The sequence below is a fragment of the Syngnathoides biaculeatus genome, chromosome 15 (genome assembly GCF_019802595.1).
Source record: "Syngnathoides biaculeatus isolate LvHL_M chromosome 15, ASM1980259v1, whole genome shotgun sequence".
Classification (NCBI taxonomy): Eukaryota; Metazoa; Chordata; class Actinopteri; order Syngnathiformes; family Syngnathidae; genus Syngnathoides; species Syngnathoides biaculeatus.
In genome coordinates, this window is record NC_084654.1 from 875,060 (window position 1) to 901,112 (window position 26,053).

General features: G+C 44.0%; 1 protein-coding gene across 1 annotated transcript in view; it reads left to right on the plus strand.

The window, feature by feature from the left end:
- The window catches only part of gabrr2a (gamma-aminobutyric acid type A receptor subunit rho2a), an 83,447-nt gene that overhangs the window by 26,555 nt on the left and 30,839 nt on the right, over positions 1-26,053 (plus strand). The window contains exons 4-5 of the mRNA XM_061843710.1: positions 13,943-14,166; positions 24,834-24,916. Of these exons, the coding sequence (XP_061699694.1) occupies positions 13,943-14,166; positions 24,834-24,916 (307 nt within the window). The remainder of the gene's footprint in view (positions 1-13,942; positions 14,167-24,833; positions 24,917-26,053) is intronic.

The window sequence follows — 26,053 nt, forward strand, 5'->3', positions numbered from 1 at the left end:
CTGCAAATAAGTAATTGAACACCTGTCTATCAGCTACAATTATGACCCTCAAAGACCTGTTAGTCCGCCTTTAAAAGTCCACCTCCACTCAAGACTAAAACTTGTAATATGGCCAAGACCAAAGAGCTGTCTAAAGACACCAGAGACAAAATTGTACAACTCCACATGGCTTGAAAGAAATTGCCAAGCAGCTTGGTGAAAAAAGGTCCACTGTTGGAGCAATCATTAGAAAATGTAAGAAGCTAAACATGACGGTCAATCTCAATCGGAGTGGAGCCCCATGCAAGATATAACCTCGTGGGGTCTCAATGACACTTAGAAAGGTGAGGAATCAGCCCAGGACTACACAACAGGAATTTGTCAATGACCTGAAAAGAGCTGGGACCACTGTTTCCAAGGTGACTTTTGGTCACTAAGACGTCATGGTTTGAAATCATGCATGGCATGGAAGGTTACCCTGCTTAAACTCGCAGATGTCACTGCCCGTCTTAAGTTTCCCAGTGACCATTTGGATGATACAGAGGAGTCATGGGAGAAAGTTTTGTGTGTTCAGATGAGACCAAAATGGAACCTTTTGGTCATAATTCCACTAACCGTGTTTGGAGGAAGATAAATGATGAGTTCCATCCCAAGAAACCCATCCTACTGTGGTAGCATCATGCTTTGGGGCTGTTTTTCTGCACATGGGAGAGGACGACAGCACTGTATTAAGGAGAGGATGACCCCAGTCATGTATTTTGAGATTTTGGGGAACAACCTCTTTCCCTCAGTCAGAGCATTGAAGATGGGTCGTGGCTGGGTCTTTCAACATGACAATGACCTGAAGCACACAGCCAGGAAAACCAAGGACTGGCTCCGAAAGAAACAAGGTTCTGGCATGACCTAGCCAGTCTACAGACCTAAACCCAATAGAAAATCTTTGGAGGGAGCTGAAACTTCGTGTTTCTCAGCGACGGGCCCTAATCTGATCTAGAGAAAATTTGTGTGGAGGAGTGGGCCATCACCCCTCCTCCAGTGTGTGCAAAACGGGTGAACAACTACAGGAAATGTTTGACCTTTGTAATTGCAAACAAGGGCTTCTTCTTCTTTTCCTTTCGGCTTGTCCCGTTAGGGGTCACCACAGTGTGTCATCTTTTGCCATCGAAACCTATCTCCTGCATCTTCATCTCCAACACCAACTGGCCTCATGTCTTCCTTCACAACATCCATCCTTCCCTTTGGTCTTCCTCTCGTTCTGTTTTCCTGGTAGCTCCACCCTCAGCAGCCTTTGACCAATATACTCACTCTCCTCTGGACATGTCCAGACCATCGAAGTCTGCTCACTCGAACCTTGTCTCCAAAACATCCAACATTGGCTGTCCCTGTAATGAGCTCATTTCTAATCCTATTCAACCTGCTAACTCCTACAGAGAACCTCAGCATCTTCATTTCTGCCACCTCCAGTTATGCTTCCTGTTATCCCTTCAGTGCCACCGTCTTGAATCTGTACATCATGGCCGGACTCACCACTCTTTTATAAAATCTTCCCTTTATCCTAGCAGAGACTCTTCTGTCACATAACACACCAGACACCTTCCACCAGCTGTTCCAACCTGCTTGGACCCGTTTCATCACTTCCTTACCACACTCATCATTGCTCTGCATTGTTGACCCCAGGTATTTGAAGTCGTCCACCCTTGCTATCTCTTCTCCCGTGGAGCATCACTGTTCCCCTCTCCCCCCTTCTCATTCACGCACATATATTGTGTTTTACTTCGGCTAATCTTCATTCCTCTCCTTTCCGGTGCATGCCTCCATCTTTCTAATTGTTCCTCCACCTGCTCCCTGCTTTCACTTTTATATCACAATAATATCTGCGAAATCTTGGTCCAAGGCAGGGGTGCTCAATGCGTCAATCGCGATTAACTGATGCGAGGCAGTTTTGGTCGATCGCGACGGTGCGTCACAAAGAAAAAAAAAAAAAAAGAAAAAACAGCCATTTTTTCTGACCTTTAGCTCACCGTGCATGTGCAAACAACAACAGTACAGGAAAACACACTCACCGGCGAGTTACCCCCTATTTTAAGCCCTCGCTTATGAAAGCTTATCAAACATGAGTATGGATGCTACAGTAAAGAATACAAATATGTATCACTTTCATCCGGAATGGGAGGCGGACAACTTTTTAACAATGTTATTTTCAAGTGTGTTTGCCTTATCTGCCAGTGTAGTGAAATGTGTCACGGCATTTTTAAACTGTTTATGGAAAATACAATACCAACATTCTGTCGAAAAGCAAGCTGAGAATGAGAAAAGTGAATGAACTAAAATCCCAATTGGCCACACTTCAAAATCTCTGCTCTGTAAAGGAGTACAGTTATACAGCGCTGTGAAGCCATGACTGGTGTGGAAGGACTTCAGAGATGGTGAGTGTTTCTCACTGCAGTTGGATGAATCCACTGACGTGAGTGACACAGCCCAGGCCTGCATTTTAATTTGTATGGCGTTTCGTGATCATCAATGTGAACTCAGATAGTTTCAAAAAATGTGAGTTATGTTGTGTAATATTGGCTCATGCAGTTATGCAAGGCACACAAACATACATTTACACAATCCACAATATACTTTAAAATAAATATGTTTAGCATTTTTGTAGTGGGTAGATCTTTGTGACTTGGTCATTTTATTTCATTATTGGTCGTTCTAAAAAAAAAAAAAAACGACGTCAGCCCCCACCCCCTCCCACACGTCGATCACGAGAGGCTGGCTGCTTGAAAAGTAGATGTTGTGGTAAAAAAGTCTGGGCACCACTGGTCCAAGGGTATTCCCGTCTAACCTCATCTATCAGCCTATCCATTATTCCAGCAAACAGGAAGGGGGTCAGAGCTGATCCCTGATGCAGTCCCATCGACACCTTAAATTCTTCTGGCACACCTCACCATTGTTTTGCTGCCGTCTTACATGTCCTGTACTCACATATTTCTCCGCCACACCAGACTTACGCATGCAGTACCACAGTTTCTCTCTTGGTACTTTGTCATAGGCTTTCTCTAGATCCACAAAGACACATTGTCGGTCCTTCTGACCTTCTCTGTACTTTTCCACTTGCATCGTCAAGGCAAATAATGCATCTGTGGTACTCTTTCTCGGCATGAAACCACACTGTTGCTCGCAGATACTTACTTCTGTCCTGAGTCGAGCCTCCACTCTTTCCCATAGCTTCATTGTGTGGCTCATCAACTTTATTTCTCTATAGTTCACACAGTTCTGCAAATCGCCTTTGTGCTTAAAAATGGGAACCAGCACACACCTCCATTCTTCAGGCATCTTCTCAGCCACTCGTATTCTGTTGAATAAGTTGGTCAAAATCTCCACAAACACCTCTCCAAATTGCTTCCATATCTCCACAGGAATGTCATTAGGACTAACTGCCTTTCTATTTTTCATTCTTTGAAGTGCTTTTCTAACTTCCCCCTTACTAATCATTGCCACTTCCTGGTCCTTCACACTTGCCTCTTCTACTCTTCCTTCACTCTCATTCAGTCATCAACTTCTCAAAGTATTCTTTCCATTTATTTCACACAACTGGCACCTCTCAACACATTTCCATCTCTATCCTTAATCACCCTTACCTGCTGCACATACTTCCCATCTCTATCCCTCTCTCTGGTCAACCTGTAGAGATCCTTTTCTCCTTCTTTCGTATCCAACCTGGTGTACATGTCTTCATATGCCTCTTGTTTAGCCTTTGCCTCTACCTTTGCCCTACGTCGCATCTCGATGTACTCCTTTCGCCTCTCTTCAGTCCTCTCATTGTCCCACTTCTTCTTCGCTAATCTCTTTGCTTGTATGACTGCCTGTATTTTGGGGTTCCACCACCAAGTCTCCTTCTCCCCTTTCCTACCAGAAGTACCTGCCTGTCTCTCTGATCACCATAGCTGTTTTAGTCCAGTCTTCCGGGAGTTCCTCCTGTCCATTGAGAGCCTGTCTCAACTCTTTCCGGAACGCCGCACAACATTGTTCCTTTCTCAGGTTCCACCACATGATTCTCTACCTTTGCCCTATGGGGGCACAAGCCAGTGCAGTCTGTAGGCTGGTCCCAGGCTTGGATAAATGCAGAGGGTTGCATCAGGAAGGGAATCCATCATAAAACTGTGCCAAACAAATATGAGCGTTCATATAATTGCAAACAAAGGCTACTGAACCAAATATTAATATTTGTTTTCTCAGGTTTTCAAATATTTATTTACAGCGGTATCACACAAATAAATCATTAAAAAAATCATACTTTGTAATTTCTGGATTTTTCTTTTTTGATTATCTCTCTTACAGTGGACACGCACCTGCGATGAAAATTTCAGACCCTTCCATGATTTCTAAGTGGGAGAACTTGCAATATAACAGAGTGTTTAAATACTTATTTTCTTCACTGCAATGGAACTTGTGCTGGAATTACTCTTAACGGGCCTTGTATGTACAGATGGGGTCTTGTGAATATTCCCGTATTATTGCTTTTTGTTTTGTTAATTGGCATAGTTGGCAAGAATATCATAACGATTACCTTCCATCCAGACCATGCGTACCGATGAGCAATCGTCATCACAAGAATGGCCACATAACATGCAACTGTGTTCCTTATCCAAATTGGAATGGTCATGGTGTTTTTAGATCTTCACTGGTGTCAGGTGTTTTCAGATACTACAAATCTGCACCCACCGTATGCCAGACTGATTTATTTGCTCTTGCGGGTATCTCGACTGAGATGACTCCTTTGCAATGTATGATGTCTATCCATGTTTCTCTTTCTGCAATTTTTACAGCTGTTTACACACTTGATAGAAACTTTCCTACTTCGGAGAATGCCAATACTTCCTTTTGATGCTTTGGACCAGAACCCAGTCTCCCGGGACAACCAGTTCATCCTGTTGAGAAGAAGCACAATCTTACTCTGGTTATTTTAGTTTTCAATCATCAATCAATCAATCAATCAATCAATCAATCAATCAATCAATCAATCAATCAATCAATCAATCAATCAATCAATCAATCAATCAATCAATCAATCAATCAATCAATCATTCATTCATTCAATCAATCAATCAATCAAAAGCCTTTAATGTCATTATAAGTTGTACGAAATGATGAGTGCGTCTCCACAAGGTGCATGCGTGAATAAAATAGAATAAAAATAGAAGAACATTTTGGGTAAAAACAACAGATAAAATACTTAGATCAAGGCAGTTATTTCTCAAATAAATTAATAAATATATCAATAAATAAATGTGCATAGTGTATTTTTCAGTCTTATGCTCCCTAACTATCTTTGGTAGATTATTAAAACCAAGGACAGCAAACAAAAGTGCAGTTGCATAATATTACATTGCAGTACTGTTATGTTCAGTGGTTTTGAGTTCAAGGAGTTGATGGCTCTGGGGAAGAAGCTGTCTTTGGATCTGGTTGTCCGTGTTTTGTAGAACCTGTATCGCCTGCCAGAGGCAGCAGGTTAAACAGGCGATGCCCAGGATGTGAAGAGTCCTTTACAATATTAGTGGCTCTGCTGTTAAAGCAGGAGTTGGCAATGTCCTCTTGGGAGGCTAGAGAGCAGCCAGTGATCTTTTGGGCACTTTTGATCACTCTTTGGAGAGCTTTCCTGTCCGCTGCTGTCCTGTCCAGCATACAACACTATCATGCACCAAGTGAGGATCCTCTACACATGTGAGTGGAACAGGCCTGTAATCATTTAGACTGTCAGTGGCTGATTTTTTGGGGATGGGAATGATTGTTGCAGATTTCAGGCATAGGGAATGGTTGATTGTTGCAGGGAGCTGTTGAATATTTTTTTGAAAACACACGTCAGCTGCTCAGCACAGTCTTCAGTACCTTCTGTGGCACTTCGTCTGAGCCAGCAGCTTTCCTGGTGTTTACAGTCCTGAGCACGCCTCGTACTTGAACCGTCAGTGTGCTGCTGATGGGAGGTGGTTGTGATGACCCTGGGTTTTTATCTGTCCATCTCAAAACGGGCAAAGATACGGTTTAGTTCCTCCATGAGCGAGGCGCCTGTGTTTCCAGCACACATCTTCTTCTTTGTCTTGTAGTTTGTGATGTGTTGTAATCCCTCACACATCTTTTTTGAGTTGCTTTCTGTGAAGCAGACCTCAATATTTCTTTTGTAGACCACCTTGGCCACTCTGATGCCCCTCTTTAAGTCAGCTCTAGCAGCCCTCTACTATGCCTTGTCCCATGACCCAAGGTGGCGTTGCAGCATCTCAGGAATGCCCTAGTCTCTCGGGTCATCCAGGGTTTTTGGTCAGGGAATCCTGGATCTGTCTATTGACAGTCACAGTGTCCATGCAGTTTTTGATCTAAGACAGTATCTGTGTATTCCTGGAGCTTATGGTGTTCAAATAATTCCCAAACAGTGTATGAAAAACAGTCCTGCAGCTGAGATTTTTAGGCCATGTTTTAATTGTCTTTGTTTGAGGCCTTGTTTGTTGGTTACGTAGAGGGATGTATGTGGGCGTAAGGGTGACACAGACGTGATCGGAGCCAGCAAGATAGGGGAGGCCCTGTATGCATGTTTAATGTTAGAGTAAACATGGTCCAGGGTTTTGTCTCCTCTAGTGGGACACGTCACATACTGCAGGAATGCGGATAAGACAGTCTTTAAACACGCTTGGTTGAAGTCATCAGCAACCATCAATACTTCGTCAGGGTGGGCAAGCTGCTGTTTGTTTATAGTCACGAGCAGACGGCTAAGTGTTGTGCTAATGTTAGCCTCCAGCGGCATATAAACAGCTACAATGGCACCAATGGCTTGGAATACACCCGCAACCCTCGTGTTAAACTTGATACCGGCATTTACTTAATTTCGCTGACGGTCTTTTCTGCTTCCAGTGTCCAATTAAATAATGATGTCATACTACTTTTTCATTTTTAGTTGTTTTTACTAGCTTTATGGCCTTCTTTAGCTAAATGGTTTTGCTTTCGCAACGCAATAATGTCCTCTTTGAATGTATTAAAATCAGGTGATGTCACTAGTACATTATCCACATACACTATAATTTGACTTCCTCCTGGAGGATCAAATTTGGACATGCAGGCTGTTATTGCTTGAGAATAGATGGTTGGGCTTTCACAAAACCCCTGTGGCAACAGCGTATCAATGAATTTTAGAGGATTTAGAGGTTTCAACTCTTCTGGGAGCTTTATTCCTGCAACCACAGTTGAGAATCCGTCAGAATATAAATGTAATATGTCGACTGTGACTTTGTTTGGCGTACATTGCTCTAACTGTCCTTCAAATTTATCATCATGATGTGTGCTTGTACCACAACGTAATGTGCAAGAAGTTACTTCCCATTTCATCTTCCTGTGTTTTAATCATCTGGCATCCCTCTGTTAGGAGCTTATTGCCTATTTGTGACAGCAGTTCATTTAGTATATCCAATGTATAATGCGCATAATAATTTAAAAAATATTAATTTAATTAATAATTAATCAAAATAAAACCTTTTTTTTTTCTTCGCTCTTCCTGTAGCAGTATAGTTTGCCTTTTTCCGGTATTTTACCAGAGTGCGGTGTATTAATCCTCACACTCTATTTGTCAATTTTCTACTGTGATTGGGAAGTATCTCTGACTTCATTTTGCGTCCCAATCTTCCCCTACATTATACCAATTGCCTTTTAAAGCTGTCATCCAAATTTGGTGTACTTCAGCCCCATTAAGGTGGTAAGATCTTCGCAGATCTTCCATTTCTTGGACAAACTGCATCAACCTTATGGGAGGTAACGTCATTTACAGCCTTCTGGACATCCTCTTGTGTCCAAGTCTGTGTAATAAAATAGTCAGTAGCTTGTCCTCCCAAACATTAGGATTTGCCACCTCAGTCATGAGATAAGCTTCAGTAAATTTCTCCTTTAATTGTTGTGTTTTAATTTTCAGGGAGAATACTTTCCCCCACGTTTTGGACCACTCAACCTCTGTTCCTTTTGACCTTGTTAGTCCCTCATCTACTCCTTTAGATTGTGGGGGAAGAGAAGGGGGTAACACCAGGTAAAGTACCGGATAGTTTGGAGCACTAGGTAATTAACCTGTGTGGCAATGGATGCAGTTGTTACTCTCTGTCCCTCTTCCTGGCTCCACCCAACTGGTCCCGTCTCATCACCTTCTTTTATATAAAACATGATGTTCTCCTCCTTCTTTTTAATTCTTTTCGACGTGCTTGTTCTTTTCTTTCGATTTCCTCTACCTCCCTCTTCATCTTAGCTGTCTGCCTCTTTTCTGCAATAATTAACCAGAACGTTTTATTATTCTTGCGCATAGTTTTGATTTTCCTATTGTATTATTTTTGTTGTTTTATCCTGCAGGGGCATTATTTTTAGTTTTCAGCTGGTCAGCGTAATCATAATTTGTTATCCACAAATGTAAGTAAATGTTTTATTTTAGAAGGACATTGGCCTTCTACAAACTTAGGATCCTCTTTTATTACGGCCTTTTTACTCCCTCATTTTGCAAATTTAGAAGTTAGCAGTTCACCTGTTGTGACTATACTGACTTTCCCTGAACAGGGTGACAATTACTTTCTGGCTGAGGTAATTCTCAAGCTTCAACCACAAGTGGCGGAGAATTCTTGCCTCTTCTTCCTCAGCACAGTTGTCACAAAAATGGCCTGTTCAATTGAGATAGCGAACATCCATTAACTTTATACTTTGCACATGCACACTTACGTACTTACGCACGGAGTGTAAGTACGTACAGGACACTGTCGACCTCCTTTTTACAGTCATTACAACTTCTCTGTCGAGCTTACCTGATAGAGCCTAGGATTTTCAGGGTTTGTTTTGGCAGCAGTCACCTAGACGCTCAAGTCACTCATCCCTTATGAGTGTGTGAGTACCTTACTCACCAAGAGTTGTCCTCCTCTTTTGGCTTCTCATCAACCTTCAGTTACCAGATGCTGAGCTGAGGCAAAGTCCCTGGAAAAGGGTCTCCAATGCCGTGTCTACGGTCTTTACCTGGATGTCGGCTCAGCCTCAGGGACCTCAGGTATCTAGGGATACGAAGGACCAAAATAAATGCCGCGTTCATCAGGATGACATTGTTTAAACCGTTTAAAAATAAGGAGGGGGCACTCATAACCAGTTTGCTTGCATCCTGTGCACAGAGGTTCAGGAGTAGGTAAAATAAATATTCAGGCAGTTTTATTGTAATATCCTCAGCAATTGGGCAATGAGGAACAGGAGTCACCGCTTCGTTCGTTGTTGCTTTTTTAATTAACACTCCAACAATAACAACCACTGGGACAAAGACCAGGTACCTTCCCGTGGTATCCCACCAGGGACTCTCCTCCTGGGCAGCCTTATGAAGCCTGGTCACTTCACTATGACTTGTGTTGTGGGAGGTGCCCTTTTCCCTGTGATTTTGCTTTGATCACCTGGACCGCCTGCCAACGCGGTTCCACAGGACCTTCTCCAGCCAGACCCGATATTCAAAGGGACTTCAAGGCTTCATTTGCAGTTTCTGCTGGGGTCCTCCCCTGTTAGCCCTGGTGGCACAGGCTGGTCTAAGCGTCGCCTCTATCTCCATATTTATCACCTCCTGTCATTCTCTCATCATCTTCTTCTACTTCTTCTTCTCTTTGGAAGACTACGGAGCCTCACAAATTCGAGTCTAGCATTTCAGAGGACCATCCTCAGGTGCCTCAAGTGACTCAACAATAACAACAACGACAACAACTGATGACTTGGCATTGGTCTGTAGTGGCCGTAATAAAGAAGACGTGGCTGTCAAACTTCACTAATGGTCCGCAGACAACCATCTCACTGTCAACACGTCGAAGTCGGAAGTTACCTTCTTCATGATGGACATTGCCGAATCCTCATAGTGCCCAAACATCACCGTTGGGGCTTCCAGACTCAAGACGAACCCCACTCCCATCTTTCTGGGGGTTCAATATGATCGCCAGCTCACGTTCAACGAACATGTCTGGCACTTGAGCCAAGTCATGAAGCAGTGCTCCAACCTCCTGTGGTAACAGACAGGTACGTCTTGGGGGTGGGGTTTCGGCCACGGGCTTTGCGGACAATCTTCATTGCAACCTTCAGATCACTCGCAGAATATGCAGCTCCTGCCTGGGCACCCTGGTCTTTCTCCTCCAACATCCAGAAACTGGAGAGGGCGCAGTCAGAAGTGACTCGCACCATAACGGGCCAACTTTCAACAACTTCTATCGATGCTGTCATGCATGAAGCCCAATTCCTACCAATCTCCTCTTTAAATTTGGCCTGTCTTAAAAAGGCCGATGACTTATCCCACCTTCCCCACAATGATGAAAGAAGGGTACTATACCAGATGGACCTGCCAAAACACAGAAAATGTGGCGACTGGAGAAGTTTCACCACCCCTATCTGTCACGTCCCATCAGAAACGGGGGTAGGACCCAAATGCAGGAACTCGGAAGACGCAAGGTAGTTCAAGAAGAGACACGTTTATTATATGCCGAGGTCGGGGATCCAGCAGGCAGTCCGGTGCAGCAGTGGTAATTGTGACGTCGGGCGAGAGAGCAGATGAGCGGACAGGCAGGAGTCGGTACACGGGGAAACAATCAACGCAGGCAGAAGTCTCAAAGGAGTCAGGCTTACAAGGTTGGTCGGAGAACGGACGAAGGTCGGTACACACAGGATCAATCAGGGATTCGATAGTGCTGGAACGGGACATAAAGCTCAACGAACTGGCGGAGGACCAGTCGTCACCGGGTCCTATATATACGGGGGATGATCAGCCCGCATGAGGAGCAGGTGTGCGCCTCCCAATCAGCGCAGCCACGCGGGCACCTGCACAGCTCATGCTGAAGCGGCAGGATCATGACACTATCCTATCCAACCTCAACCTCACCGTGGCAGACATGGAAACTGCAAATAACCCCAATATTCTGTGGCCTCTGCCTCCTCTACCTCCCATCCATTTCACATCCATCCCGAAACCTGCATCCCCCTCCCAAAAACTATCTGCAGTTACGGAAACCCTTGCATCACATGGCCCTGTTCGTCTTCACTGATGGCTCCATCCTTAATGGCACGGAGAATGGAAGCGCCAGGTTAGTGGTCTTCAGAGACGACTCCGTGATCCACTCCTGGCAAGTAGCCACTGGGACCTTTAGCGGCTCTTTTAAGGCCAAAAAGGCTGTACTGAATGTGGCCATCACTTGGCTCAAACAGAACGACAACTGGTCCTCAGCCTCCATTAGACTGCAAGTTCCTCCTTCAATCCCTCGATAACCCCACTGCCTTAGACCCCTCCACTCTCTCCATCAACTCCAACCTTGCGGCCTTCCCTCCTACCAAAATGTTTGCCCAATACCAACTGAATACCAAATGAAGAAACCTCGAGAAAGAAAAACTTCTCTGTCATTTCCTTCACCAAATCCCTCCTCTGTTTGGGTACATGGTGTTCCATCCATACATGCATCCATTTGCTTCCACTTATCCAAGGGCAGGTCACGGGGGCAGTAGCTTTAGCAGGGAAGCAAGGACTCCCCTCTCCACAGGCACTTTCACATCCCATCCAAGGGGATCCCAAAGCATTCCAAGGCAAGATGAGCGATTTCCCCATCAGGGAGTCATCCCCAAAGATTATTATTATTTTTTTTTTTTTGCAACAGTTCTCACAAATTCGCTAAGTTTTTCCCCCCAAGTTACTCACCGGAACAGCGACTGTGGTCCACGCAGCGCGTAGGTAACGACGCCTCATGGGGACGCATGCTGGGATCCATCTGAGACTCTACAATAGAGGACACAGATTGACGCTCCGGTCAATTCATCTCATGAATCTATGCTCCCTTACCAACATCAAACGAGCTTCCTCTCGTGAGAGGGACCAGCCAAGACTTTGGACATTTCGCTGCCCTGTGCGTCACCGAGACTTAGGAATGTATTCTCGATGGAGCCACAGCACAACGCAGCTTCCAACTTCACCGGGCGGATCAAATCGTGGAACTGTTGGGGAAAACAAAAGGAGTTGGGATATGCCTCACCATCAATAAAAAATGGTACACAACTCAATTCAGCAGACACTACAACCCACTTTAAGAGTTGCTGTTCTTGAACTGTAAGTTATTTTAGTCGCAGAGTGAGTTTGCCTCATTCATACATGTCAGTGTCTACATTCCGCTCCAAGTTAGCATGAACACAGCACTGGTAATCCTGGCCGAACAAGTATATGACACCCCTCATTATTCTAGGAGTACAAAACTAAACTCAAACTCAAACTCCCTAAATACAAACTGCACATCGACAGCCCTACCAGCTATAATAAGACTTTAGACCACTGCTATACCACAGTAAATAAAGCATACCATTGGCCGCGCTGCTCTAGGCTCCTCAGATTACTGCTTAATCTACTTAATACCTACAAACAGGCAAGAACTTAAGTGCGCAAAGCCTTCAAATAAAACCTATGAAAAAATGAACCAACAAGGCAAAAATAGAACTTCAAAGCTGTTTCAACTGCACAGATTCAAGTGTCTTTGAAACTTCAGCCGGCAGCATGGACATACACATGCCGTTAAATCATATGTCAATATCGGTGAGAAGGTATTTTTTCACACATTCAGTAACAATAAGCCATGATTCACTGCCAAACTTAAGAAACTTAACTTAAGAAAGTTTGAGTCTGAATGACTGCAGGCCTGTTGCCTTGACATCTGTGGTTATGAAGTCCTTTGTCTTGCGCTGGAGCACTTCAAGAGCGTAACAGTTCCCCGCTTGGACGCACTGCAGTTTTCCTACTGAGCAAACAGGTTGCGAATTATGCAGTCAACATGACTGCACTTAATCCTTGAACAACTCGACAACATGGGAATTTATGCAATGATCCTGTGTTCAACACCATCATCCCCGAACTCCTCTCCTCCAAGATTCTCCAGCTCTGCATCTTGCCTGCCATCTGCCAGTAGATCTACAAATACGCCCCAAGTCCTAAAACTGACAGATTGAGGTTGACTGGAGTCAAGTCATGTGACTCAAGTCCTCACCTCTGGAAAATATGCTCACACTGTAAAAGGAGGTGGGAAAAATGAATTTATTGGAAGTATAGTCTGGTTGCCATTGTTACCAAAGTATACCCAACTCTACAAAAATTGGCTGGTTTTTAAAGCAAATAATCAACTGTTATCTGAACAAGCTGCAGAACAAGATTACAAGGTCAGCCATTTACATGAAATATTTTCAAAATGTATTAGGGTTATCAGTGGAGAACAAACCACGGTGATATGGTACCCAAAGCATGAAACAAGAGACAATTGATAAAAATTAGGACTCACTTGCAACAACAGATAATGAATAAGAATGTCACATAATGTGCCTTCTCTTATCCTGTTATTAACAACCACTGCACAAAAAGGGCCAGACCATTTTAGATGCTGCACATCATTGTGGAGAGTTTATTGAATTATTGTTTTATCGTATATTTGTTTCTATTATTCTTGCCCTGAATCATCTCTTTGCGAGCGGGTTGTGTGACCCAGTGTGACCCAGCGACACCTGGAAGGCGATGCCCCGCTGCTGACCTCAAGCAGATACTCCTGAACTCCATAAACATGCTTCAAAGCAGGTTTTATCACGACACTGCTGCAGCTTTGGAGAAATGTTTTCTTTCGTGTTTGTGTTGGTGTTGTGTTGCCATTTGTTTCACCAACGTGAGAAAGCAATAAAAAGAGGCACAACGGTGAGGCTGATTCAGAACTAGGTTTTATTATTTGCATGTTCTTCCAGCAGTTGGGTGATGAGCCTTACATCTCATATTTGTCTTCTTTGTTGAATTCTTTAGCAGTGGTCACACGGGGTTGGATGTTACAATATTTGCTCCAATACTGATATGATGATTGTACAAACAATATTTTCTGCACTGGGACTGACTCTGGATCATCAATGTTCTCTTGTTCACTTTGACACTATGTTCCAACAGGATTTTACCATGACACTGTACCTGAGACATTATTGGAAAGATGAGCGTCTGTCATTCACCAGCAGTACCAATAAGAGCATGACATTTGATGGCCGTCTGGTAAAAAAAATATGGGTCCCAGATGTGTTCTTCGTCCACTCCAAGAGATCTTTCATCCATGACACCACCACAGACAACATCATGCTGCGTGTCTTTCCTGATGGTCACGTGCTTTATAGTCTCAGGTGTGTGTATCAAGTCTGCATCCAACACATTTATTTATATTCTTTATGTTTTTCTGACATAGTAGGATTTGCTGTTCATGGTAGTGTCGGTAAATTGGAAATTGATTGCATTTACAGCATCTGAAATAAATATATAACAGGTCACCATTTTCCTCACTAAATATACACTGAACAAAAATACAAACGAAAAATTTGTTTTTGCTCCCATTTTTCATCAGCTTTACTCCTATTTGAAACGTTTTCTACATACAGAAATGGCCATTTCCCCCAAATACTGTTCATAAATTTGTCTAAATCTGTGTAAGTGACCGTTTCTCTTTTGTCAAGATAATCCATCCCACATCACAGGTGTGGCATATGCTAATGTTAATCATGCTTATTAGACAGCATGATTATTGCACAGGTGTCCCTTGGGGTGGCCAAAATAACGACCACAACGCCACTCTGAAATGTGAAATTTTGCTGTATTGTAGGAGTCTGGGGGTCAGTATCTGGTATGAACACCATTTTCCTCACACATTGCAATATCTCCTTCACATAGAGTTGATCACATTGTTAATTGTGGATTGTGCAATGTTGGTCCACTCCTCTTCAATAGTTGTGCAAAGTTGCTGAATATTGCCAGGAACTGTAACACTGTCATATATCCCAAACATGCTCAATGGATGACATATCCTGGGGGGATGTAATGTTTTTGTGGGATATTTTCAGTTTCTATGAATTCTGTACAAATCCTTTCAATATGCAACATCAACATGCGGCAACATGTGGTGATGGTCATGGATGAACATCACAACAATGGGTCTCAGGATCTTGTAATGGTATCTCTGTGCATTCAAAATGCCATCAATAAAATCCACCTGTGTCCGTTGCCTAAAATATATGCCTGACCATACAATAACTTCACCGCCACCGTGGGCCACTCAGTCCACAAGGAGGACATCAGCAAACCCTTAACTCGCACCAGCTACACATGTCATCTGCCATTTGCCCTCAACAGTGTAAACTAGGATTTATCCATGAAGCCAGCACCTCTCCATTATGCCAGACACCGTCAAATGTGAGCAAACGAGCCCAATCAAGTCGGTTACGACAATGAACCCCGATGAGAACAACATGCATGTAGATGAGCTTCCCTGAAATGGTTTCTGACAGTTCGTGACAATTTTTGGTTATGCAGACCGATTGTTGCAGCAGCTCTCCGAGTGACTGGTCTCAGATGATCTTTGAGGGAAACATGCTAGATGTGGAAGTCAGGGGCTGGTCTGATTAGATGTGGTCTGCGGTTGTGATGCCGGTTGGGTGGACTGGCATTTCGACTGAAACGCCATTGGAGACAACTTATGGTAGAGAAATTAACATTCAATTCACAGGAAAGAGTTCTGGTGGACATTGCTGTAGTCAGCATACTAGTTGCATGGTCCATCAGAACATGGGGCATATTTTGCTGTGTGATAAAACTGGATATTTCAGAGTGGTCTCTTATTGTGGCCACCATGTAGCCATACTCATAATGTCTGATCTGTATCTTGATATGTCATACTTGGCAGGTGAAATGGATGATCGAGATAAATTAGAAATGCTCACTAACATATTTAAACAGATTTATGAACAATATTTGAGAGTTGCTTCCGGTATCTAAGCTGGTAGCAGCTTAAACAGAAGGCTCTGTCCAGCACGATCGTAATTCAATAAATCCTGCTGATTTCGGACCGAATATTGTGAATACTCGACGTGGGACACTGCTGGTGACAAGTCAGTGGGCACCATCTGTGCAACCTTACTCGTATCGTTGGCATAGAAGCAGCTCGGCCTAAGTTCGCCAAGCCTAGCTAGGACTGCTAACAACGAAAGCGTCTGTTTTCCGATATTTACTGAGGAAGAAAACATCAAATGCAGGTATCTGCACATCCTCCAAAACCTATGTATCGTATACGAGGTTAGTGAGTACCAATAAGGAGTTGGGCGAGTGGAAACGCCAACATAAACTTGCTTATCAGCCCTGTATTCCTTAGCTTAGCTTGCTAAAAACAAGATGCATTTGTAATCAATTTGTGGATGTTGAAGTAACATGGAACGTGAGTAACTTCATAACTTATACAACGAGGTCCGTGAGGATCTAGGAAATTTAACAAGTCTTATCTTGGTACCCAAATTGGTGCCATTTCGTTTGCATTGAAGCTGCTCGGCCCAAGTTAGCCTACCGCGCTAACGTTTGGCCTACGTAGAGCATACAACGAGGACCAAACATCAATCGTCGACTCAACGTTGAACTACAAGTGAGGGCCATTGTGGTTTGAATCCCCTCCATCTACGTTTAAATCGCCATATCCTTTATATTTTTAACACAGGTACTATGTGATTTGTGTAACTTATGTGCTGACTGTGTTTATTTTGATTGCTTTCATTTTACTGTAACTTTAACATAGAGCAGGTAGGATGTAAATTGTGTATCTTTTGTGCTGACTTTGATTATTTCATTGCTTCTTTTTGATTATCTGCAGGCCGTTGGGCAGCACATCGTTGTGCTACCTGTCGGCCAGTCCCAAGCCCGGATAAATGCAGAGGGTTGCATCAGGAAGAGCATCCAGTGTAAAACTGTGCCAAACATATATGAACGTTCATCATGCGAATTCTACAACAGTTAGGTCATAGCCCAGGCTTCCTACACCCGCATCTGGAAATGTTAATCTACAAGGCGTAGGTAGAAATTCAAAAAATGTAGGTCGAAGACAAAAAAAGAGGAGGAAAGTGGCTTAGTCGGAAGAAGAAGAAGAGGAATGCACACAACCAACAGCTGTATGTAGGGAGTTTGAATGTTGGGACTATGACAGGAAAAGCTCAGGAGTTAGTTGACATGATGATTAGGAGAAAGGGTGATATATTGTGCATCCAAGAGAGCAAGTGGAAAGGGAGTAAGGCTAGAAGTTTAGGTGGAGAGTTTAAATTATTTTATCATGGAGTAGATAGGAAGAGAAATGGAGTAGTGGTTATATTAAATGAAGAGCTGGCTTAGAATGTCTTGGAGGTGAAAAGAGTATCAGATCGAGTAATGAGGCTGAAATTTGAAATTGAGGGTGTTATGTAAAATGTGATAAGCGCCTAGGCCCCTCAAGTAGGATGTGACCTCGAGTTGAAAGAGAAATTTTGGAAGGAACTAGATGAAGTAGTCCTGGGCATCCCAGAGAGAGAGAGAGAGAGAGAGTTCACATGTTGGTGAAGGAAACAGGGGTGATTAAGAGGTGTTGGGGAAGTACAGCATTCAACAAAGGAACTTTGAAGGCCAGATGGTGGTGGACTTTGCAAAAAGGATAGAAATGTCAGTGGTGAACACTTATTTTCAGAAGAGACAGGAAGATAGAGTGACTTACAAGAGCGGAGGTACAAGCCCGCAGGTGGATTACATTTTGTGCAGACGGTGTAATCTGAAGAAGGTTACCGACTGTAAAGTTGTGGTGGGGGAGAGTGTAGCTCGTCAGCATAGGATGGTGGTGTGTAGGATGACTCTGGTAGTGGGTAGGAATACCAAGAAGACAAAGGTAGACAGAGAATCAGGTGGTGGAAGTTGAGAAAGGAAGAATGTTGTGTGGCCTTCCGGAAAGAGGTGAGACAGGCTCTAGATGGACAGGAAAAACACCCGGAAGACTGGAATACTACTGCCAAAGTACTCAGAGAGGCAGGCAGGAGAGAACTTGGGGGGCCCTCTGGTAGGAAAGGGGAGAAGAAGACTTGGTGATGGAACCCCAAAATACAAGAAGTCATTTAAATTAAGAGATTACCGAAGAAGAAGTGGGACACGGAGAGGACTGGGGAGAGGCATAAGGAATACATTAAGATGTGTCGTAGGGCAAAGGGAGAGGTGGAGAAGGCTAAACAAGAGGCATATGACGACATGTACTCCAGGTTGGATTCGAAAGAAGGAGAAAAGGAGCTCTACAGGTTGTCCAGACAGAGGGATAGAGATGGGAAAGATGTGCAGCAAGCAAAGGTGATTAGGGATAGCGATGGAAATATGTTGACTGGTGCCAGTCGTGTTCTAAGTAGATGGAAAGAGTACTTTGAGAAGTTAACGAATGAAGAAAATGGGAGAGAAGGTAGAGTAGAAGAGGTAAGCGTGAATGACCGGCAAGTGGCTTTCATTAGTAAGGGAGAAGTTAGAAAGGCACTGAACACAATGAAAAATTTAAAGACATTGGGTCCCGATGACATACCAGTAGAGGTATGGAAGCAATTTGGTGAGGTGGCTGTGGCGTTTTTGACCAATTTATTCAATAGAATACTAGCGGGAGAGAAGATGCCAGCAGTCAGGACCTCTCCCCCCTACCTGCAGGCAGAGGGAGGCTACTCTCTCATCCACTGGGGTAAACCCCAATGTACAGGCCCCGACCCATGGGGCAATAAGTATACACACACTTGCTCGGCATCTCTCCCCGTGGGCAACTCCAGAGTGGAACACAGTCCAACACCTCCCAAGAGGAGTGGTGCCAGGGCCCAAGTGGTGCATAAAGGTGAGTCCGACTATATCTTGTCGGAACCTCTCGACCTCACGCACCAACTCGGGGTCCTGCCCTGCCGAAGAGGTGAGATTCCATGTCCCTCGAGCAAGTTTCTGTAGCCGGGGATTGGATCGCCTTTGTCCACCGCCCACCTCATTTTGCACCCGACCCCTACGGCCCCTCTCACAGGTGGTGAGCCCATGGGAAGGGGGACCGTAGTCCGACTGAACCCCAAGTCTTTCTGTCCATCATGTCCGTTGGTGTTAATCCTTTCTCCAAATTTTCAGTCGATCGCGAGGCAGTTTCGGTCGATTGTGACGACGTGCGGAGAAAAAAAAAAAGACATCAGCCGTATTTTTTTTCAACTTTAGGTCACCATGCATGTGCAAACAACGACAGTATAGGAAAACACGCTGTCAGTGAGTTCCCCCTATTTTAAGCTCTCGCTTAAGAAATCTTAACAAACATGTGGATGGATGCTGGAGTAAATTTTTTAACAATGTCATTTTCGGAGTGCGTTTGCCTCATCTGCCAGTGAAGTGAAATGTGTCGCGACATTTTCAAACTGTTCATGGAAAATACGACACCGACATTCCACTGAAAAGCAACCCGAGAACGAGGAAAAATCAACGAACTACAATCCCAGTTGGCTGCACAGTTCATTCTTATGTTTTGCATATTTTATTATCATTTTCACGTGTTAATCACATTTGCCAACAGCCTTGTTAATTTAATGCTTTAGTGGAATTCTGCATCTGACATCTGGGTGCCAGCACTCATTCGTTCATGCCTAGTACATGTACAGAGAAGATCAAATTTCCTTTGTGTCAGCAAGCAACAACCGAATGCACGTGAAGTTCATCGCCGTGTTGCCCATCATTTTGCGTATGCTAGCCTTCAGAAAGCATTGGCTGCAAGTCTGCTGTGATGCACTCGCCCAATTTTGGATGTTTATTTTGGTGTTTGTTGTATGGGAATGCAAATATGTTCACTGATTTTGTGCACAATCTAGCTAACTTGCTACTCTTTGACCATTGTATGTCAGATGTCAGGCTGGCTGTTTAGCTATGGATAGGTTTCCAATGATGTCACCACAGTCCCTTATCCTGTCCCTTATCTGCTATTTTGTGTGTCTGCAGCAAGGGAAGCACCTATGTCAACAAAGCAAACAAGCCCTTTTCGTCCAATGATATGGGCCTCTCATGCGTAGTTTGGGGCTGTACTAACCGCACCAAATCTAGGCAAACAGAAAGGTATTTTGTTATTCCAAAGGTCGTTGTCAACCAGGGAAGTAATAATTGTAGTAATTTCGTAACAGTTAACGTTTTCAATTGAAAACTTGAGGCAACAAGGAATGAATAAATTATGTATTCTACACAAAGGTATGACAGAAAATTCTTTAAGAGAAAAAAAATTGACTTATATTTTTAACTGCAGCGGGCGGGAACCAATAAGACTTATCTTCTATAACTGTCTTGCTATCCTGTAATTTTACTAAAGCCAGGTACAATGACCGGAGAGAACGCAGCCATCTTTTTGGGATATGATTCAGGGGCGTAGTAGTGGATCAGTAGACCTCTGAAAATGACTTACTCGAGCCACCATTACATACTGATTACCGATCACCCGTTGCTGTACATCTTGAACCCACCCACTTACAAAGTAATTGTAGGTTTGTAGTGACATGTAAGCCTTTAGTTCATCAAGGGTATATGCGCTCACAGAATTCACGAGATAATTAATGATATTGGATATGTAATGTCAGGGTAACCTTCCACATCGCCACTCCACTCGCTTGCTTGAAATTCATATGGATCTTTGCCACAGATGTCCTTCAATTTCCCCCAGTATCTGGCTCTGCTTAAAGCGTCAAACGTGTTTTTGTGCACTACGTTTGCATTTGCTTTAAACAACATCATATCTCTTACACCAAATGGAAAAATTAATGATAGAAAAAACTTCACGCTTCACCATTCACCTATGTTCCCTGAACTCTAAGACACACAGTATGACATCTGTCGCAAGGCACCATGGTTAATTGGAAACCTATCCATTAGTGTGGATTTTTATGTTAACCTACCTATTGTAATATCTGTTCATAAGTGGAGAGGATTTTCAATTGGTTAACACTGTTAGTTTGTAGTTGGTATTTTCATACATTTTATTGATGTACAGTACAGGTTGAATGGACAACTCACCAAGTGCTGTGTATTTCTTATCACTGTTTACAGTTTCACTCTGCTTCAATTGGTCAATAAAGGAGCTATTGAACGCTCATTTCCTGGCTCTTGAAAAGAGTTTGGCTGGCTGTTAATTCTGCATTCTACACTGAGCACGTTAACACTTAGAACAGTACAGTGAAAAGCCATGAATAAGTGGACACAGCAAATTCCCACTCAGTGATGGTGTCACTACCTGCCTGTGACTGACTGGCGACCAGTTCAGGGTGTAGTCTGCCTTTCGCCCGAAGCCAGCTGGGATAGGCTCCAGCTTTCTCGCAACCCTTGTGAGGATAAGCGGCTTGGATAATGACATGACATGACATAATTGAAATGGTCATTCAAATGGAAAAATAAATGTTCGATTCATCAGATGGACCATTTCTAAAAACTTTACATTTTGAGTACAAAATGGGCAATGAACACAGGTGAGAAAGATTGCAGGCTCAGGCTTTATCGTTGAAGCTAAGCCCCCCTCTTTTAGTTTAACCCATTCTCAAGAGATCCAATTTCTTTTAAAGCTATATCTCAAGTGGTCCTGCATATTACACAAATATAAAAGACAGTGAGCAATTTAAACCTCCGTAGCTCACCTGTCAAAACAGCAAGAGCCTCGATACTTATCAGTTTTGTCATAATAGAGATATTGTAAGCCTTGCCAGAGGCCCCTTTAGTGTCTCCTGCTATTTGGCAAGAAGGCTTACGGGAACATTTTGAGTAATATGAGAATGTTTGCCAGCCAATCGCAGGGCCCCTAGAGACAGACAACAGTCACAATCCCACTTCGGGGCAATTTAGAGTGTCTAATTAATACACATTTTTGAGATGCAGGAGGAAACCGGCATGCCCGGAGAAAACCCACACAAGCAAGGTCAAGATTGATCCCGAGACCTCAGAACTGTGAGGCCAATGCTTTAGAGTTTAACTGCGCCGCCCAGTTTGTTTGTTTATTTATTTATTTTTAACTCTTTAGTCAATTATAGCACCACAGGTTTGAGAAGAATGCTATTTCAGGTATCTTGAATTTCATATACGAAGAACACACCTGACAAAGTTACCTGAACTTGAACAGTTGTACCCTGGACATTAGACTTTGTTCCGTTATTTCATTTCCCTAATGACCGGTTGCACAAATGTTCTAATGATAATATTTCCTTCAAACTATGCAAGAGGCCCAGCTGGTGCATGTGGTCGAGAAGTTCCGACCACAAATAGTCTGACTAGCATCCTCACACACTGCTTGGGCTGTTCCCAGTCGTCTTGAGATGAGTTGTAGTCTGTTCCACTCTGGAGTTGCCCATGGTGAGATGCGCCAAGCAGGTGTGGGTATACTTATTACTCCTCCCCCCCCCCAACCTCAGTGCCTGTACGTCGGTATTCACCCCAGTGGATGACAGGGTAGCCTCCCTCTGCTTTTGGGTGGGGGGACGGTTGTCTGTGCCAATGCACCAAACAACTGTACCCAGCCTATTTGGAGTCCTGAAAGGGAGTGCTTGAGAGCGCCTCCAATGAGAACCAGAGTGGTGTTTTGTTACTGGACTTCTGTGCTCATCACAGATTGTCTATAATGTACACGATGTTCGGGCATAAGGGTGTCCACATGTGCACTTGGCACCAGGACACCCTAGGCTGCAGTTCAATGATTGACTGTAGTCATGTCATTTGACTTGCGCCAGCATGTTTTGGACCCCTGAGTGAAGAGAGGGGTGGAGCTGTCAACTGATCACCACCTGGTAATGAGTTGGCTCCGGTGGTGGGGCAAGATGGTGGTCCAACGTGGCAGGACCAAATATGTTGTGAGGGTCTGCTGTGAACTGTTGGAAGATTCCCCTAATAGAAGGCGTTTCAACTCCTACCTCCGACAGAACTTTGTTCATGTTCCAAGGGGGGTGGGGGGTGGTTGTTATTCAGTCCAAATGGACTAGGTTGTGCGCCTACATTGCTGACGCGGATGACCGGAGCTGTGGCCGTAAGGCGGCAATCCACGAACACGTTGGTGGTCAAGCTGAAGAAGAAGCCCTATCAGGTATTTTTGGCTTAAGGGACTCCCGAGGCAGCTGATGGGTACCAGGAGCCCAAGCGGAATGCAGCTTTAATTGTCGGCGAGGCAAAAACAAGGGGTAGGAGTTCGGTAAGGCCATGGAGAACATCTTCAAGACGGCTTCAACAAAATTCTGGTCCAGCGACTCAGGGGCGGTGGGAGAAGCAATGCACCATCAAGAATGTGTATCATGAGGATGTGGGGCGCTGCTGACTTCAACTCGGGATGTTGTGAGTCAGTGGGGAGAATACTTCAAAGACCTTCCCATGAGGAAGCAGAGTCTGGGTTGCCTGAGACGGGCTCGCCTATCTCTGGGCTTGTGGTCACTGAGGTGGTTAAAAAGCTCATCGGTGGCAAGCCCCCGAAAGTGGATGAGATTCGCCTCGGGTTCTTAAAGGCTCTGGATGTTGTAGGGCTGTCCTGGTTGACACGCCTCTGCAACATCGCACAACACCATGGTCAGTGCGTTTAGACTGGCAGACTGGGGTGGTGGCCCCCCCCCCCCTTTTCAGAAAGGGGACTAGAGGGTGTCTTCCATCTACAGAGGGATCACACTCCACCACCTCCCCAATAAGGTCTATTCAGTGGTCCTGGAGAAGAGGGTCCATCGGAAGTCAAATCTGTAATTCAGGAGGAGCAATGTGGTTATCATTCTGGCCGTTGAACAGTGGACCAGAGCTTTACTCTCAGCAGGGTCCTCGAGTGTGCATGGGACTTCACTCAACCAGTCTCCATGTGTTTTTTTTTTTTTTTTTTTTGAAAAGGTGTTGGACCATGTCCCTTGGGAAATCCCTTTTATGGGTCTTTCGGGAGTATGGGGTATTGAACCGCCTGATATGGAATGCTTGGTCTCTATACGACCGGTATCAGAGTTTGGTCTGCATTTTACCATCTTATTTTAGGTCCAGGCTGTCCATTGTCACCGATTTAGATTTTTAGATTGAGTTTAACTTTTATGGACAGAATCCCTTACCGCAGGCAAGGCATAGAAGGGGTACGTGCTCTCTCTGATTTGTATGTCTACTTTCTGAGATGTTCCTGGCACGTCCCACTGAAAAGCGACCCTGGATGACCCATGACATGTTGGGACTACTTTTCCCGGCCGGCGTGGGAACGCCTCAGGATCCCCTGAAGTGTTTGCGTAAAGGGAAGTCTGGGCATCCCTGCTAAAGCTACTGAACCCGCGACTCGACCCCGAAAAGTGGTAGAAGATGGACGGATGGACGGGTGGATGGATGGATGGATGGATGGATGACATGAGGACTTTGTTGGATTTGTGGATGAGGATTGATCAAAAAATAATGTGTTCATTGTTAAATGCTTTAATAAACTACAACCGAACCCACAGTTTGCATTCTAAAATTCTTGCTACCATATTTTTTAAGCTAGCGTATTGAAGTGTGACTCCAAGGCTGGAGACACTCCCAGCATGCTTTGCAGCACTAAACGTACGAAAATAGAGTTTGAACGGCAGGTTTTGTGTCAATTATTTATTTGCTCATCGTTCTCGTTGGTTTGGTATCTGTTGGTTGTGCCGTTCTGTTTGTTGTGGTGTAAGGATTTTGGTCTGGTGTGACACTCTCGGTAAGAATGGCGTTTGATTAGTGACTTGCTTGCACGGGTCGTTGTGGGGAAAAAAGGTAAGCTTGTTCTTCTGCTTACAAAAATGAAGGGACCATTGTTCCCCGTGTCTCGTGAATGCCACCATGCCTGCACCCAATAAGACAGTGTGCCTTATGTAAGTGTGTTAAATACAAAAATAGCCCCCTATGTAAGTCTTAAATACAGAAATTGCACCCACAACTGAGACTGTACCTCTCAATACGATGCGTCTTATGTTCGCGAAAATACGGTACTGCTAAAGAAAGGATGGATTGTCATGATTTGTCCTGATGTCTCTATTGTTCCCAGAGTCACAGTGACCGCAGCCTGTAACATGGACTTCAGCCGATTTCCCCTAGATTCTCAGACTTGTTCCCTGGAATTGGAAAGCTGTGAGTTGAGCATCTTTAATCACATAGTTATACACATTCATGCATTCATTAATTTTCTGAGCCACTTATCATCACAAGGGTGATGGGATAGACACATTCATTCATCCATAATTTTTCTCACCGACTTACAATGCCGTAAAAATGGAATTGCCCCCATCTGATTTATTTTTTTCATAGCTATTGTGGACAAAGGTTTCAAATCATCAAACCAATTTTAATATCACTCAGAGACAATCCTAGGAAATGCAGTTTTCAAGTGACAATTCAATTTATTAAACCTTTCTGATCCTCTGTGAAAAACTAATCACCGCTCCCAGACCCCCTTGTTAAATCACAAAGTTACTGTGACTAACCAAATGCAGCCTTATGGGGGCACAAGCAAGTGTAATCTGTAGGCCGGTCCCAGCCCAGATAAATGCAGAGGGTTGCGTCAGGAAGGGCATCCATTTTAAAAATTTGGCAAACAAATGTGAGTGTTCATCGAAGGAATCCCATACCGGATCAGTTGTGGGTAAACAACGTCCGCACCCGGCACCATTAACCTGCACGGCGTCAGTGGAAATTGAATTAATGTGGGTCAAAGACAAAGAAGAATAGGAAACAGATTCATTGGCAGAAGAATAAGACGGATGCACAGAGCCTACAACTGAGTGTAGGGACATTGAATGTTTGTATTATGAGAAGAAAAGCTCTGGAGTTGGTTGACTTAATGATGAGGAAAAAGGTTGAAATATTGGGCATCCAAGAGAACAGGTGGAAAGGTAGTAAGGCTAGAAGTTTAGGAGCGGGGTTTAAATTATTTTATCACGGAGTAAATGGGAAGAGAAATAGAGTAGGGGTTATTTTAAAGGAAGAGCTAGCTAAGAATGTCTTGGAGGTGAAAAGAGTATCAGATCGAGTGATGAGACTAAAATTTGAAATTGAGGGTCTTATATATAATGTGGTTAGCGGCTATGCCCCACAAGTAGGATGTCACCTAGAGTTGAAAGAGAGGCAAAAGAGCAAGAGGAAGACCAAAGAGAAGGTTTATGGCTGTGGTGAGGGAAGACATGAGGGCAGTTGGTGTTAGAGAGCAAGATCCAGGAGATAGGCGAAGATGGAAAAAAGATGACGCGCTGTGGCGACCCCTAATGGACT